Below are 15,969 nucleotides of genomic sequence, written 5' to 3'. Positions count from 1 at the left end.
CACACATCTTATTGAGACTGTCAGCAAGACATTTTTAGTGACTGAATTATTGGCCCCATAGTGAATTTCACATTGATTTTGGGGGATGAAACGAATAATTGCTCCGTTATGGTTGGATGAACTTGCTCATATTCTTTTTCAAGTTGTTAACAAATTGTTCTGTTGTTTTAGTATCGAGAATACCAATAAAATATTTTCCCACGTGAAAATAAATGAAATGAAAATTATGATCCCTAACTTATTTTGTCCAGTATACTAGATGGTGTTCATAGAATACTTACCTTGCGCAGTCTTGAGAAGGATGTGGTGTAACCCAAGTCTTGGTTTTTTTTGTTTTTTTTGATCCAATATGGCTGCCACACAAGTGACCATTGTCACTTCTCAAACTATATTTCCCACGGGGATAAGGTTTGTGTTGATTGGATAAGCTTCTTTTTTCTATCTATGATGGCTGCCAAACCACATGATCTATGACATCATTTTCAACCAATATGCAGCAATGGTGTCAGCTGATATTTGGAAAGTTTCAATGTGATAGGTTCAGCTGTTTCAGAGAAAGTTTTTTTTTTTTTTTGCTTTGAATTCAACATGGCTTACAGACCATGTGACCTATGATTTATTTGTTAACACCATGGTATCCCCAAGGATTGGGGAACAAGTGTGTGAAGGTTCCCCTCGATCTGTCCAGCCGTTCTGGAGAAGATTTTAAAAGTTTTAAAAAAATGTTTAATTCAACAGGCCTGCCGAACCACGTGACCTATGATGTCATCAATTGTCAACTTTTTTCGAGGTGACCCTCAAAAATTTTCATACCGATTGGATCAAACGTTGTACTTGTCGATTTATGACGTCATAATGAAGGTACCGATGACATCACCATTACCATGTTATTCCCCGAGGGAACTTGACAATAAACAGTTTCAATTTTTTTCCATGGAGGTTTCAGAGATATTGAGGTGCAAAGTTTTTGCAAGATGGCGCCCGCACCATGTGACCTATGACGTCATAATTATCACAAAATCTACAGGATGTGCTCCTATGGTGAAAATGTTTTGTGAATTTAACCAATGGTTGCCGAGAAAATGAATTTTTTTAATGCAGATACGTACATAGTACGTACGACATACGTACGTATGTACGGAACGGTTCGCTTAAGCCCATTTTTCGCTTCACGAGTTTCACGAGCTTAATTCACTATATTCTATCAAAACACAGAGACATGGTGTAAAAAAAGGAATTTCAAAAGTTTAATGATATAATAAATCTCAGACAATCAAACTCATGTTTCTCAGCAAACTGAACTGTGCTGGTTCGATTACTGAGACGTTACAGGTGGTGGTGTTGAGCCTTGAGGCCGGATATTACGAGGTGGAGGTGGAGGGGGGCCTCTCGGAAAACTGAACGGGGGAGGTCGTGGTCCGCCAAAACCAGGCATGGGCATTGGTGGCCCACGCATTCCAGGAGGAAGTTGTCCTAGAAATGGAGCACTCATTAGACGAGCCACAGGTCACCTCAAGTAAGTCATTTAACCATCTGGATGGAGCTGGACGACCAGGTGGTGCTTGCTGAATTAACACGATTAAAAAATGGCTTACTGGATGGAAAATTGCAAATTAGAGTTATATGCAAATGAAATCAAATTTAGGAACCGAGGTCCCCAGTCTTAGTGCCGATTGATTGACACAATGACAAATTACCCAGTTTACATTTCATCAATGGTAGCATGAATTGAAATGGTAGCATGAAACATGAAATGGTAGCATGAAACAACGGCAAACTGGCAGGGGCACTTCTTTGCTGGAACACACGTTGAACACCAGTTATTGGCATTTCAGGTATTTACTGGGGAGCGATTATTTGAATCATAAATGCACTGAAGAAAATGCCAAGAAATTGTCCTTTTGGTCCATATCGCTTTTTGGGGATACCTCCAGTTCTCGATTGATGGCAAACAGCCACAGCTACAGTTAACGTGCCTGCTCATCAAATCACCACCAGCAGCCAAAGTAAAATTCACAATGCCTCTCTGTTCATGGTCAGCAGGCATGTTGGTCAAGTTATTTTGGTTCAAGTCATAGACATTATGAAGATCAAGGGCTATTTATACTTTGATATCTTATCCCAGCACCCATACATACCCATTGGGTGACCAAAAGGTGGACCACGAGGGGGGCCACCCATGTGCGGTGGTCCGCCCATCATGCCGGGAGGACCTCCACGCATTGGACCCTGTCCTGGAGATTGCGGTAGCATCCCCGGAGGCATAAGGGGAGGCACGGACATTTGGTGCATTCCTGCTGCAGCACCTGGATCAATGGTGAATAGAGGAAGGTGAGATAAAATGTGAATAGATGATGAGTCAACATTTTTAGGCATGCTCGATGAAGTGAAAAAAAATTGCAAGTGAATGAAAAACGTTTCAACAATCTCCCCCGGCACCACCAAAATATTGTAACACTACAAAGTTTTAAAAATGATCAGTGGTGGAGAGGTTGGTAGATTGCATCAAATCACTATCTTAAAAAATAATTATATATACTATATAAGAGATATGTCGGTCTGTGTCGCCATTTTTCTCAGAGATGGCTGAACGGATCTTCGTCAAACTTTCAGAGGTTCATCAGTGAGTGCCTGGGAGTGTTTTAGGCCAAAAAATAATAATAATAATGAAAAAAAAAAATCGATCGTTTTTTTTGGAGTTAAAAACAAACAAACAAAAAACGCTCGATCGTGCCGAAGTCTTTTTAAATGAATGACAGTTATATACAAGTACACATTCGCATAAATACAAAACAATCACCAGACATTTGAATACAAATAAATCAAACAATTCCGGAAGTGTACGAAGTGGGTAGTATGGCTTCTTCTTCTTCCTGATCGGCATCACACAACTCAGAAATGTGATGAACGCCACATTCACTCACCAGCATATATATGAACCCCCCCTCCTCTCCTGCGTCCCTCCCCTCCTCCCCTTCCCCCCTCCATCCTCTTACCCCCCCCACCCTCACCTCCCCCCTCCCCCCTCTTCCCCTCATCCCCCCTCTCTTCCCTCCCCCTTCCCTTCCCCCCTTACCCCCCTCCCCACCCCCGCCCGGCAACGCCGGGTACTTCTTCCAGTATATATATATATATATAAACATTCAAATTGGTAGTTGCTCTCACATTTCCATTCATAAGTAATCACGAATGCTATTGGGTGGAATGTAAAACTTGTCACTCCTGATGGCTGGTGTTGATCTGTGTCCACGGCCAGATATAACAACGGATGTAATAAACGGAACGTTGATCAAAGTATGCTAACTGCCATGGGAAGGAGGGAGTATAACGTTTCGGGCGTCAACCATTTCGCTCAAAGGTTAATGACGAAACACGAGTTTCTTCCATCCTGCGGTGAGTAGCATACTCCGACAAACGTTTGGTCGATTACATCAATTTATCGCAAGAAATCTATGAGCCAATCTAATTGGTTTTAAAGACTTGTTCGATGACAAGTGTGGTACCTGCGCCTCATATTTACTGACAATGGACCAGTCGCTGCAAGGTGATCACTGTTCCGGCAGGTGCCATTTACTTTGTGGAGGCTGGCACCAAATGTCAAATATGAGAACTTGAGCTACTATTGTGGGGTTGGGGCTGGCAGGATGGCCTGCAGGTACGCACACTCGCCTCCGATCCGTCTAGCCTGGGTTCGAATCCTGGTCCAACTTTCACAGGCAGGCCGATTCAATTATGTGCATGCTGCCCCTTGGATGAACGCTAACCTGGGCGGCCCGTCGACTGCAAATAGTCAGTGGACGTTAAAGATCCCTTCGAGATCCTTCACAAAGAGCATACGAGCTATTGCCGTCACTCTGAACAAATTCCAAATTCCTGCCCGAACCTTAGTCGAACGTCAGGCCTGCCCAGTCCAGTCGTGAAAGTCTTGGGTCAAGCTTCCTCCCCGGCCAACTCCACAAGAATGTGGAAATTATTGTGGCCTTGGAATGGTGATGATGTATTTCAGAAGCAACAGCAGCTAGCACCGTGGGTTCAGAATATTACCTGCCCGTGTCATTAGTAATTACACTCAAATGCTGTGATGCGATTTGGAAAAGCTACGTCTCTGCTCCCTGACGATGCTCCAGGGTGAAATTATTCAGGTACCCCAAGTGTGCACACACTATAGATCCCACTCACATCCCAATCGAAGTATTTTTTTTTTTTTTTACAGCAAGAGGTGGCACCAAATCGTACGGCAAGGACTACTCGATGAAAGACGAGTTTTAAAGATGGCAACGTCGGATCACTTCAGCTGCACGCAAGAGTGCAGTATTCGAGTGAGAGCTGAACGTTTCCATACAAGTGTGAGGTGGGTACCTTGTGCATTTAAACTGAGGTAAGCATTCGTGACATGATTGCAGGACCATTTATGGAATGGTGGTGTTGCGTACGCTCTTTTACTCTGGTTAATGAAACCAAAATCTTGAAACAGCGACACTGCCCAAGGTCGAGAGAAACTTCGATTACCAAGAAAGCCATGCACGAATGTCCGTGAAAAACACACTTGCTTGCATGTTACGCAAAACTATTGAGGTGACGAAGCCACACACCAAAGCTTTGGTGCATGTGCTTCCTGTGTGCGAATTATCCCGTCCTGGAAACACCGAAGACATGAGCATTTACGGGTTCATCAGGGCAATGAATGTGAAATGCTTCCGTTTATAAAAGATGGTGGACCGACTTAGGAATATAATTTTATTTTATCGTTTTTCCATGTCTGATGCATTCTCAAACCACATGATTCAACAATAAAAGTCAAGTGGGAGAAGCAAGAGAATGAGAGAGAGAGAAAATTGGGCTTCACTTTCTGCCATGATCTTTCCTGGGAAAACCACATTTCAAATCTGGCCTCCAAAGCCAGTCGCCGACTGGGCATCCTCCGTCGTGCGAAGTCCTTCCTCGGCACACCTGAGCTCCTCACCACATACAAGGCTTTCATCCGCAGCTCAATGGAATACTGCTGTCCCCTCTGGGCCGGTGCACCTGCCTCACACCTAACTCGGCTTCACGCTGTTGAAACCAAAGCTTTCAGAATCATTGGAATCTCCCGCGATGACGCTATCTCCGAGGGCCTTTCACTCACTCACCGCAGGCAGGTTGGTGGTCTTTCCGTCTTCTACCGACTCCTCTCCGGCCTTGCTCCCCCAGCTCTCTCTGTGCTCTGTCCCCCAAATATTCCTACAGGTCGCACAGGATCTGCCTGCAACCCTCTTACGGTGAAATTGCCAAAATCAAGACTCTCTGCTCACCTTCACTCCTTCATTCCTCTTTTCTCCCACCTCTGGAACAAACTCCCTCACTCTCTTCAATCCCACTCCTCCCTCCAGGTCTTTCAAACAGCTGTTCACCACCATCTCTTATCTTCCCCCATCCAAAACCTTGATCTCTTCTACCCCCGTTAATTCACCCCAAATCCACTTTTTTTTTGAAATACCGACTTTTTTTTCTTTCCTGGAAGTTCTAGCAGTGTCCATGTGTTTTATTCTTCCCCCCCCCCCCCCCCCTCCCATGCCTCCTCCACCCAAGCCATCTCCCTCCCACAGATCTTCCGTTGTCCCTGTTCTCTGCTGTTGTACTTAGTGTGCTTTTTTGTGCGATTGATGTTAGCTCTTACACGAGCCTCGATCTTGTATAGAAAAAAAATAAATAATAATAATAATAAAGTCAAAACAGTTAAAATGTCAGTTAAAAAAAACAGAAAAAGGAATAAGTCTGGGGAAGAGGGATTGTTACCTGGTGGCACGCTGTTTTGAAAATGTGGTGGCACAGGCATGGGGGAAGATGATGGAGGTGGGTGAGCAGACATTACACTGGCAGAAGATGGCATTGGTGGTGGCATCGCATTTGGAGGCATTCCTAGTGGTGGAATTGGAGGCGGCGGCAAGCCCCCGATCATGGGCATTCCTGAGGGGACAAAAGACAAGATTAAAATGCTCCGCTTCTGCTATCCCACAGCGTCCTTTTTCATTCTTTTCAACAAAAACTCGAGGAAAAGGGAGAAATGAATCACTGACAGAACAATGGTGAAAGGGCAAACAATTGTGTCGTTTGAGATGCCCAATTAACACTCACCGTTGTAATCTATATTTAATTCACTTATTCCACTTTTGTACATACAGGAATATTCGTTGGGCATATCCATTTTCAAAGCCTACAGCAACCTCTCCATCATACAGCATGTTCCCAATGAAGTGCCATTATGTGACACATTTGTGAACAACAAAACAATGACGAATGCAAAACTGGTACCACGATGACATACGAGAGCTGAAAGTATTGGTTCATGCAAGGACACATTCAATATGGCCACCATAATGATAAGCATGGCAGAACATTAGTGTTGTCCATCATTTCTTTTTCAAGGCATCTTGGATAACATGCTTTGTCCCGGATCATTTTTTTTTTTTTTTTCAGGTGAACGGATCGTGGCACTCCCAATCATCCGATGGTGAAACGGAGATGGAAGTGAGCGCCGGGTAAGCAGAACCTAGGTTGGTGGAAGGGAGGAAAAAGGGAACGAAGGGAAGAGTTTTGGTTGGAGCAGGGATGTCGGAGTTCAGTGTGAACATCAGCTTGAGGCAGTGATGTTCTCCCAGCCTACTCATGCTTATCATGGTGATGGAGCAGGAAGGTAAATATGAAAGATATTCTGAGGAGGATGTTGTACGTGGACTGTCTGGCTGTTGTGGTGGAGTAAGCGGGAGATGTAGAAGGTACTGGGGGAGTGGAAGGAGACATTCAGGAAACATGGGCTGAAAATGAGCATGGAGAAGACCGAGGTGATGTGGGTTGGGCAGCAGAGAAAAGAAATGAATATCAGGTTAGAGGAGAAGATCAGACAGGGAAGTAGGTTTAAGTACCTGAGGGGCGGGGGGAGGGCAGGACACCCGGGGGTGGGGGAGGGGACAGTGACCGGAAATGGTAGTTCAGAGGCAGTGGTACGGAGAGGGATACAAGTGGGTGCGAATAAATGGATGAGGATGGAGGGATTGATGCGAAGAGAAAAATACGAAGCAAATTGAAAGGGAAAGCTCTGCCGTCTTGTGTAACGTCGGCCTACCTTTACGGTCTGGAGACGGTGGAACGAACAGAGAGATAAACAGCAGAGGCTGCAGGTTTGTGAACAACTGGGTCAGAGGGATTGCGGGAGTGAAAAGGGTGGATGAACTGAGGGAGGGGGTTGGTGTGCAGATGAGCTTGATGGGGATATTGGAAAAAGATGGCTGAAGTGGGCTGGTCTCATGGTGCAGATGGGGGCGAGAGAATGGCAAAGAGCGGATAGGTTGAGGGAGGAAGGTAGGATGAAAAGAGGAAGACCGCAGTTGAGAATGGAAAGATTGTGTGAGGAGGGATATCAATAAGGTAGGGATGGTTGGAGAGTTGGTTGGGGACAGAGGGAAGTGGAGGGGTATCATGTTCAAGGCAGGGCAGAAGCTTGGTGCCATGATTGTACCTCAACCCTTATAAAAGGGAAAAGGAGAAAGGGCAGTACTCGTGGCCATCTTGTGGATCAACTCCTTAAAGAAACTTGTAAGAAGTCACCACACAGATTATCGGTGGTGAAGGATTGCCTTTGTCAAAACAAGCTGGGAAACAGATCGAGATATGACTCTGCCATCGAGTTGGCAATGGAGGAGGTAATTAATGGAGTTGGCCAATAAATTATCCAAGGTATGTGGGAATACCCCCATATTGTTGTTGTTGTTGTATAGCCCCGGACAGTTCTCTCGAACAAGCCCGTGGCACAGAGACAGCCGATCGATCTCGCAGGAGCGACCCAGAGATCTCCCACATCCAGGATGATGTAGCCTGCCTTCACAAACTCTCATGTTAATAATCTCTCTCAGCGATTACCTGACACTCTCATGTTGATAATCATGAGAGCTCAACACATGTTGATCACCAATGAATCAAAGGAGGACAACCTATCTCAGAGCATTCAATATGCTATTTTACTCATACTCGCAATTTCACCGTCAGCGATTCGATTTATCTCACTTTGAGTGCTAAACCATTCCAGGTTGGCATTTTTTCTGGGGGAAACATTGCATCAAACTGCGCACCACTTTCGTAGCTTCACAAAAGGTGCTGTCAAGTTCCAGCGTGCGCCCTTTTTTGGCGTCAAACGCAAACAAACACAACATTTGATGGAATCTTCCGTGAGGAGGCTGAGTCTAAGGGCGTATGACTTTCCCATATCGCAGACGGATTGGTCTGTGGTCTCTCCATCTTCTATCGCCTCCTGTCTGGTCTTTTACTCTTTGTTCCGTCCCCCCCTCCCCCCATATTTATGCAGGGTGCACACGGTCCACCTGTACCGCCCATTCTGAGCAAATTCCCAAAATCTAGAATCACTGCTCAACTCCACTCATTCGCTCCTCTTTCTTCCCCCCACATGTGGAATCAACTTCCACATTCTCTTCACTCTCATTCTTCCCTTGGGGTCTTCAAAGCAGCTCTTAATCACCATCTCAGATCATCCCTCCCACACCCCCTCCCAATCGAGAACCATGATCTTTTTATACCTCAACCAACTCTCAGCCCCAAGTGCACCTTCCAAATGTCCAGTTTTTCCTTCCAGAGACTTTGCTTCTGTATCCATCTTGTCCACCCCATCTACTGTATCCTTCCATAACCCTCATTCCTCCACACACCTATTATTTTGGGCAAGTCTACCTCTATTTTTGACCCACACCCTGCTGCTGATGTTTCCCCGTCTCTTTCTACTGTTCCTTTTGTTCTGTTGCATCCTGATCCATTCTGTATTCAAGCTCTTCCATGAGCCTCGACTTTCCATACAAAAAAATAAAAATAAAAACAACGCAAGCTAAGACATGGGTACTTTCACCAATAGCAGCCACCAGGTGAGATTAATTGGTCCTTTGTGCAATATGCGTGGATAAACATAACCTACAAAGTAGAAAAATCTTTTTCGCGGTCATGATGCTCACACAAGGTTTCAAATCAATCCTCTGCTTTTAGCCAAATGAATAGCAATGCACAGAATGCCACCTGGAAAGGTCTCGCGAGATCACGGCGAGGTCACGTCTTTTCGAAGCTGCTCCATGCGCTCACGCTTTCGAAGCTAAGTGATATTTCTCAATCGTGTTTTTGTCGAGACTGTATCTATCTTTCGGTGTATGTACCTATAGTGTATCTTTTGGAAAATTTTCGGTGCTAATTTTTCGTACATGTATACACAATCGTCGGTTAATGGTATCGAGTATTCTGCGGCCTAGTACTCGTAGGCTTAGACTACCGTACCGTCTCCGACCTTGTGGTTTGTTTTTCTCTCAGCGATTCGTCGAATGCGCTGAAATTATTTTCGTTCACTGTTTCGTCCCAGTCGTTCACCCCGTACCTCCTTGTTTAATATCTGTACTCACAAAAAAAAAAAAAACCCCAAAAAAACTATTTCCTTCCCAGGTCTTATTCGTTTATTTGTTCTTTTTGTTCGTTCGTTCTTCGTTCGCGATCACGCGGTTAGAAATGTATAATCTCTCCCCTGAACAACTATTTTCTCTCATATATTATAACACCCTTTTCTTCTTTTCCTACAAAAGGATGCTTTCGTCTTGCTCACCAAATCTATTCATTCCAAAAAATATATATAATACCATCTCTTACAGTTCCTCCTTTCTACATTCCCTAAACTATCCAGAACTCCATCCCTCCTCCAGTGTCCTCAAACGTATTTTTGACTCGAAGGTCTCAAACTCATTTTGCAAAAAATGTTCGTTTCCCATGAATCGTACACTTTTCAAAATCCAATCTCACCCCTCCCCTCCAAATCCTCCCCATCACCCATCCCTTTCAAATCTCCCCCCTTGCCCCTTCCCTCCCCTCCCTCCTAAACTTCCCCCACACCCCTCCCCTCCAAGACTCTCCCTCGCTCCTCCCCTCCTCGACTCCCCTCTCACCCCTCCTCCTCAAAGCATCCTCCCTGCTTCTTCCTCCTTCCAACTTTCACCTTCATCTCCCCAAACCTTCTGCCTTGCTCTTCCCCCTCCTCAAATAACACCTCACTGTGCCTCACCCAATCTCCATCAAACCTTTTGTCCGCCCCATTCTTCCCCTTCTCCAAGCTATTCTGAAATCTCTGACACACCTTCAACAGCTCTCCCTACCTCTTCCTCCTCTTCCACATCTTACCCTACCCCTCCCCCCCCCTGTTCTGGTCCCCCTTCCTCTTCATTAACGGTATGGACCTCAAACATCCGGGGCCTTCGCTCAAACTTGACTGACCTCTCCATACAGGTTGCTTCTGACAAACCAGATGTGATCTGCTTAACAGAAACTTTCCTCCTTCATGATGTCTCTGATGCCTTGGTATCTCTCCCAGGTTACTCCCTCCTCCGGTATGATAGACCTGAGCCTCGTCCTGGAGGTGGGGTTGCTATCTTTATAAAAAACTCTCTTCCTCACTCGCCCTCCACTGCCCTCTCTCCACTTCACCCCCAGGAATACCTTTGGCTACGGCTTCCCCTTCGCTCCCACCTTTTGTTCATATGTGTGTTGTACCGTCCACCAATCAGCGATGACTCCATCTACATCTCACTGTCTGATAATATGGACCAACTTCTATCTACCCATCCCAACTCTCTCTTCCTCATATGTGGTGATTTCAATTGTCACCATGCCAGTTGGCTGGGTGTGGGTACCTCTCTCACCAGCCATGGCTCTTCAGCAAAGGACTTCTGCGACTCACTGGGACTGACACAATCTGTCAATTTCCCGACCCGGATCTCAGTCAACGGAGCATCTTCTCTTCTGGATTTAGTTATGACAAACTTCCCTGAAAATGTCTGCTGCTCTTCTTCTGCTCCAATCGGCTCATCTGATCATGTGCTTGTCAAAGTGGACATCTCTCTGACCATTCTCAGAGAGCCTCCTCAGCGTCGACGAGTCTGGCATTTCACTCAGGCCAACTGGCACGGTCTTCAAGCAGCCATCAATCATCTGGACTGGTCTCCCATCTCTACCGCCTCTGACATCAACTCATCCTGGGAATTCTTTCAAAGTAAATTGCTCTCTCTCATGCATAGATTTATACCATCTCGTCTTCAGTTGTCATACCCTTCCTCCCGTCCATGGTACACGGAATCTTGTGGTGAGGCTGTTGCCCTGAAACAACTTGCTTTCGTCTCCTGGAAAGCAAATCCAACGGAAGGAAATCTCATTTCCTTTCACAAAGCCCGAAACAAGTGTGTGTCCACCCTCAGGAGAGCCAGGAAACAATATCTCACCATTCTCAAGTCCGAACTCTCTTATCTGTCTCCCTCTTCCAAATCCTGGTGGCGTCTGGTCAAATCTGTTTCTGGTGTTTGTTCCCCCTCCATCCCCTCCCTCACCTCAAACGGCTTAACGGCTGACTCCGCACGTGAAAAAGCTGAATGCCTCAACTCTGTGTTTGCCTCTAAATCTTGTGTCCCAAACCCATCCCTCTCTGTACCCACCGTACCCAGTCGTACCCAGCTGCTCCTGGACTCTGTGTCCTTTCCTCCTGACAAGGTGGAAAAGTTTCTGGCAACCCTCGACTCTGATTCTGCAACTGGTCCTGACGGCATCAGCCCACGGGTCCTAAAATCATGTTCTTCTGCACTTTCACTCCCTCTTTCTGTTCTCTTCACCCTCTCTTTTGCTCAAGGTCATCTGCCATCTGCTTGGAAATCAGCCAACATCACCGCTTTGCACAAAAAAGGTGCAAAAACAGATCCCAGCAACTACAGACCAATCAGCCTTCTCCCAATTATCAGCAAAGTCATGGAATCCATCATTGCTTCAGATATTAAATCTTTCCTCTTCTCCAATGGCTTGATCTCTGATCATCAATTTGGTTTCAGACCTGGTCACTCTACTCTGGACATGCTGCTTCTGCTTTCTCAACAATGGATGGAGGTCCTCAACGCCAAACAGGAAATTAGAGCTGTCTCCCTTGACATTTCACGTGCCTTCGATACGGTCTGGCACCCTGCTCTGCTCTCCAAACTCTCCTCCTTTGGTATCCATGGAAATCTCCACGCATGGCTGGCGGACTTCCTCTCTGGTCGTAGTCAACGTGTGGCCCTGAATGGGTTTCTCTCATCTCCTCTTCCTGTTCAGGCTGGAGTTCCCCAAGGTAGTGTTCTGGGCCCTGTGCTTTTTCTGGTCTTCATCAATGATCTCTCTGACTCTCTTGAAAATCCTCTCTATCTCTTTGCTGACGACTCTACTCTCTGTCGCTCCATTCCTCATCCCTCAGATCGGCAGTCTGCAGCCTCCTCACTCTCTGCAGACCTGGACAAAATCACAGACTGGTCAAACAAGTGGAACATGTCTTTCAATCCTGACAAATCTCACACTCTTACAATGTCTCTCCGAAAGGACCGACTGGACAACCCTCCCATCTACTTTCTCAACAATCCTCTCCAAGAAGTTCTGTCGCTCAAGCTTTTGGGTCTCACTATCTGCCATGATCTTTCTTGGGAAAACCACATTTCCAAGCTGGCCTCCAAAGCCAGTCGCCGACTGGGCATCCTCCGTCGTGCGAAGTCCTTCCTTGGCACACCTGAGCTCCTCACCACATACAAGGCTTTCATCTGCAGCTCAATGGAATACTGTTCCCCCCACTGGGCTGGTGCTCCTGCCTCACACCTTGCTCGGCTTCATGCTGTTGAGGCCAAAGCTTTCAGAATCATTGGAATCTCCTGCGATGTAGTCAACGCCGAGGGCCTTTCACTCACTCACCGCAGGCAGGTTGGTGGTCTTTCTGTCTTCTACCGACTCCTCTCCGGCCTTGCTCCCCCAGCTCTCTCTGTGCTCTGTCCCCCCAATATTCCTTCAGGTCACACAAGATCTGCCTGCAACCCTCTTCTGGTTAAACTGCCAAAGTCTAGGCTCTCTGCTCACCTTCACTCTTTCATTTCCCTTTTCTCCCGCCTCTGGAACAAACTCCCCCACTCCCTTCAATCCCACTCCTCCCTCCAGGTCTTTAAAACAGCTGTTCACCACCATCTCTTATCTTCCCCCATCGAAAACCTTGATCTTTTCTACCCCCGGTAATTCACCCCAGAGTCCTTGCAGTGTTCATATGTTTTAATCCTCTCCCACCTCCCCCCAAGTCCTCCCGATGTCCCTGCTCTCAAATGTTGTGTTTGTGTCCTTCCCCCTCTCTTTTGTGTCCTTCCCCCTCTCTCCCCATCTTGTCTACCGCTCCCCTTGTTTTTTGTGTTTTGTGTGTCGGTTTGTCTTTTTGTGTACTTAATGTTAGCTCTTTCACGAGCCTCGATCTTGTATACAAAAAAAAAAAAGAAAAAAAAAAGTCCAATAATCGAAATCCAATTCTTACCTGGCATGCCAGGAGTCTGCCCAGGTATGGGCATCGACTGCATAGGCGGAGGTGCATCAGCAAACAGCTGGTGGGGACGATCAGCCTGTGATAATGGATTCTGCACCGCCAAAAGCCTCTCGGCTGCCGAGCCGTGCCTCTCTCCTTTGGAGTCCTTCTTGAACGCGTACGACACGGAGATCGGTCGATTGCAGAGGTATTGCCCATTCATCGCCTCGATAGCAGCGTCCGAGGCTTCAAAGCTGGCGAAGTTGATGAAGGCGTAGCCCTTCGAGTTGCCCGTGTCGGGATCGCGCATTATCTTGGGAGTCTGCAATATGACTCCAAACGCGCTGAACGTATCGTACAGCAACTTTTCATCGATCTCCGGATCGAGGTTTCCGATAAATATATTGGCACCTACGTCCAGGTTCTTATTGTGTGCCGAAGCTTTGTTCACACGGATCGGCTTGCCATACAGCTTGATCATGTTCATGATTTTAATGGCATAGTCTGCATCTTCCTCACCTAGAAACTCGACAAAACCATACCCTGTAATACAGCAAATTAGATGGTACAAGATAAAACATCAACTCAGTGCACTTTTGGTTGTGAACAGCCCCCACCCTATCTTTCCTCACTCCTCCACTCCCCCACGCCCTTCCACAAAAAACCCATGGTTTGGGTACATTCGTCTCCACTAGATGCTGGTATTAGGATTTTCAGTTCGTACCTTGGTGTTGCTGAGTCACACGATCCTTGGGCATGTGTGTGTTTACCACGGGACCAGCCTGCAGAAAGAGCTCCCAGAGAAGCGCTTCCGACACCTTTTCATCGAGTCCCCCAACATACACCGTGGCATCTGAAATGTACACCAGAGTGTTTGTTTTAATGTGAGGCACATGTACACAGAATCGTGAATAACCTTTATAAAATCTTCAACACGCTGAGAGTGGTCGCTCACTCTGTTCCTCCCTGCCGTAACATAAGCAGATATTATTCTCTCAGTAGGGACTGTTCGAAACCGAATTGAATGACTCTCCCAAAGTGATAACTGTGGTACTTAGGCAAAACGCTGCTGGGATGCATCATTGGCGAGGGGGCACGGCTATGCCACTGCTGCAATGCCCTCTGTAGGTTATCGGGTAGAAATTCGTAATTTGTTTAGAGTGGCGATGATAGCTCGCCTACTCTTCGTGAAGGACACCATGGGATCTTTAACATCCACCAACTAACTTAGGCAGATGGGACGCAAGTTTAACGTCCATCCAAGGAGCGGCACACACATTGATGATTTACGCAGTCTGTGATGCAGCAGGATGACCGTTTACCATCAGGCCAGGTATTAATCCCAGACTAGAGAACTCAAGGTGAGTACAATACCTTCAGCCAACTCAGAAGACTCAATGGAAAGAAACATCACACTGGTCCACCCTCGAGTTGCTAACGCCCACACAGTAATCATGTGGCATACTGGCTTGCTGTGTATTTTGGCGTCTCGCTAATAGCGGAGGTATACAAACAGCCGGTTCTCAGGAGCAGCAACCGAAGTAATATCTACCACAAATGGAAGAAGTTCGGGTCGTGACCCTGGGTTTATATAACTAATCGGAGCAACTGTTCAGAAGAGAAGAATCTTCGACATCTGAACAGGGCTCGGTTCTTAGAGGCAAACTTAGCTATTTGTACAATGTTCGGTTTCCAAGACAGATTTGACATTACCAGGTATATTTACTGTATTGAGTGGTAAAATTGTGGAGTCTTCGAAGGAGATGGGAGAGTTGAGAAGAGTTTTAAACGAAGAAACAGGAAGAAATTGAGTTTTAGAAGCATTGAACGTAACTTGCTACATTTACCCCACTGAGAAATAATGTCCGAATCCGAATTTATCGAAGTAGTTGTGATAAAAAGAGATGTAGATCGAGCAAGAGAAGATGGAGCCGGTGTGCAAAAACGTAGAGGAATGTAGTGTCGAGTCGTCAGCATACACATGCAGGTTTAGGCCTTGGCACCACAAGTATTAACTAGAACGGCACTCGGTAGAGCATGTACATCCACCAGGCTGAACAGTTTACGTTTTGTATCCCGCGGAGAGGCCGGATCTGCATCCGGACATAAGGGGAACGCAAATCTTGTTTTTTTTTTCGAAAACCATTGAAAATCATTAATCACGGTATAATTTGAAGGGTAGTTTTTTTGCCAATCACAAGGTGTCGAAAGTATTGATTTTCGATTTTGCCAGTGACGTCACACCATGCTCTCACCTTGATACAACAGATTGGTAGGTTTGTTTTTCCTTCCAATTGACGGTTTATCAAGGATTTTGTATTAAATGATTAATAAAATCAGTTATATTTAACGTCAGAAGAAATACGGCATCGACACGACACGGAGCGGACTCAACACTTGCACCGACCGCCAAGGCACACGGTTTATGGGGGATTGTGGAGGGGGCTGGTGTGGGATGGTGATGGGTATTGTTAGCTCGGGTGAGGGTTGATGAGGGACTGTGGAGGGGAGTGGGGGGAGGGTGTGGGATGGTGGTGGGTATTGTTAGCTAGGGTGACGGTTGATGAGGGACTGTGGAGGGGAGTGGGGGAGGGTGTGGGATGGTGGTGGGT

General features: G+C 46.3%; 1 protein-coding gene across 1 annotated transcript in view; it reads right to left on the bottom strand.

Moving 5' to 3' along the window:
• Positions 1–1,225: 1,225 nt before the first annotated feature.
• SF3B4 (splicing factor 3b subunit 4) overlaps positions 1,226–15,969 on the bottom strand; it is a 28,733-nt gene continuing 13,989 nt past the window's right edge. The window contains exons 2-6 of the mRNA XM_068130300.2: positions 14,082–14,210; positions 13,370–13,900; positions 5,776–5,946; positions 2,139–2,306; positions 1,226–1,473 (exon numbers count right to left, since the gene is read on the bottom strand). Of these exons, the coding sequence (XP_067986401.2) occupies positions 1,316–1,473; positions 2,139–2,306; positions 5,776–5,946; positions 13,370–13,900; positions 14,082–14,210 (1,157 nt within the window). The 3' untranslated portion in view covers positions 1,226–1,315. The remainder of the gene's footprint in view (positions 1,474–2,138; positions 2,307–5,775; positions 5,947–13,369; positions 13,901–14,081; positions 14,211–15,969) is intronic.

This window comes from Myxine glutinosa, chromosome 11 (genome assembly GCF_964187855.1).
Source record: "Myxine glutinosa chromosome 11, kmMyxGlut1.1, whole genome shotgun sequence".
In the NCBI taxonomy this organism is placed as follows: domain Eukaryota; kingdom Metazoa; phylum Chordata; class Myxini; order Myxiniformes; family Myxinidae; genus Myxine; species Myxine glutinosa.
Note: the sequence above shows the minus strand (reverse complement) of the source record. Positions and strands in the feature narration are given on the sequence as shown.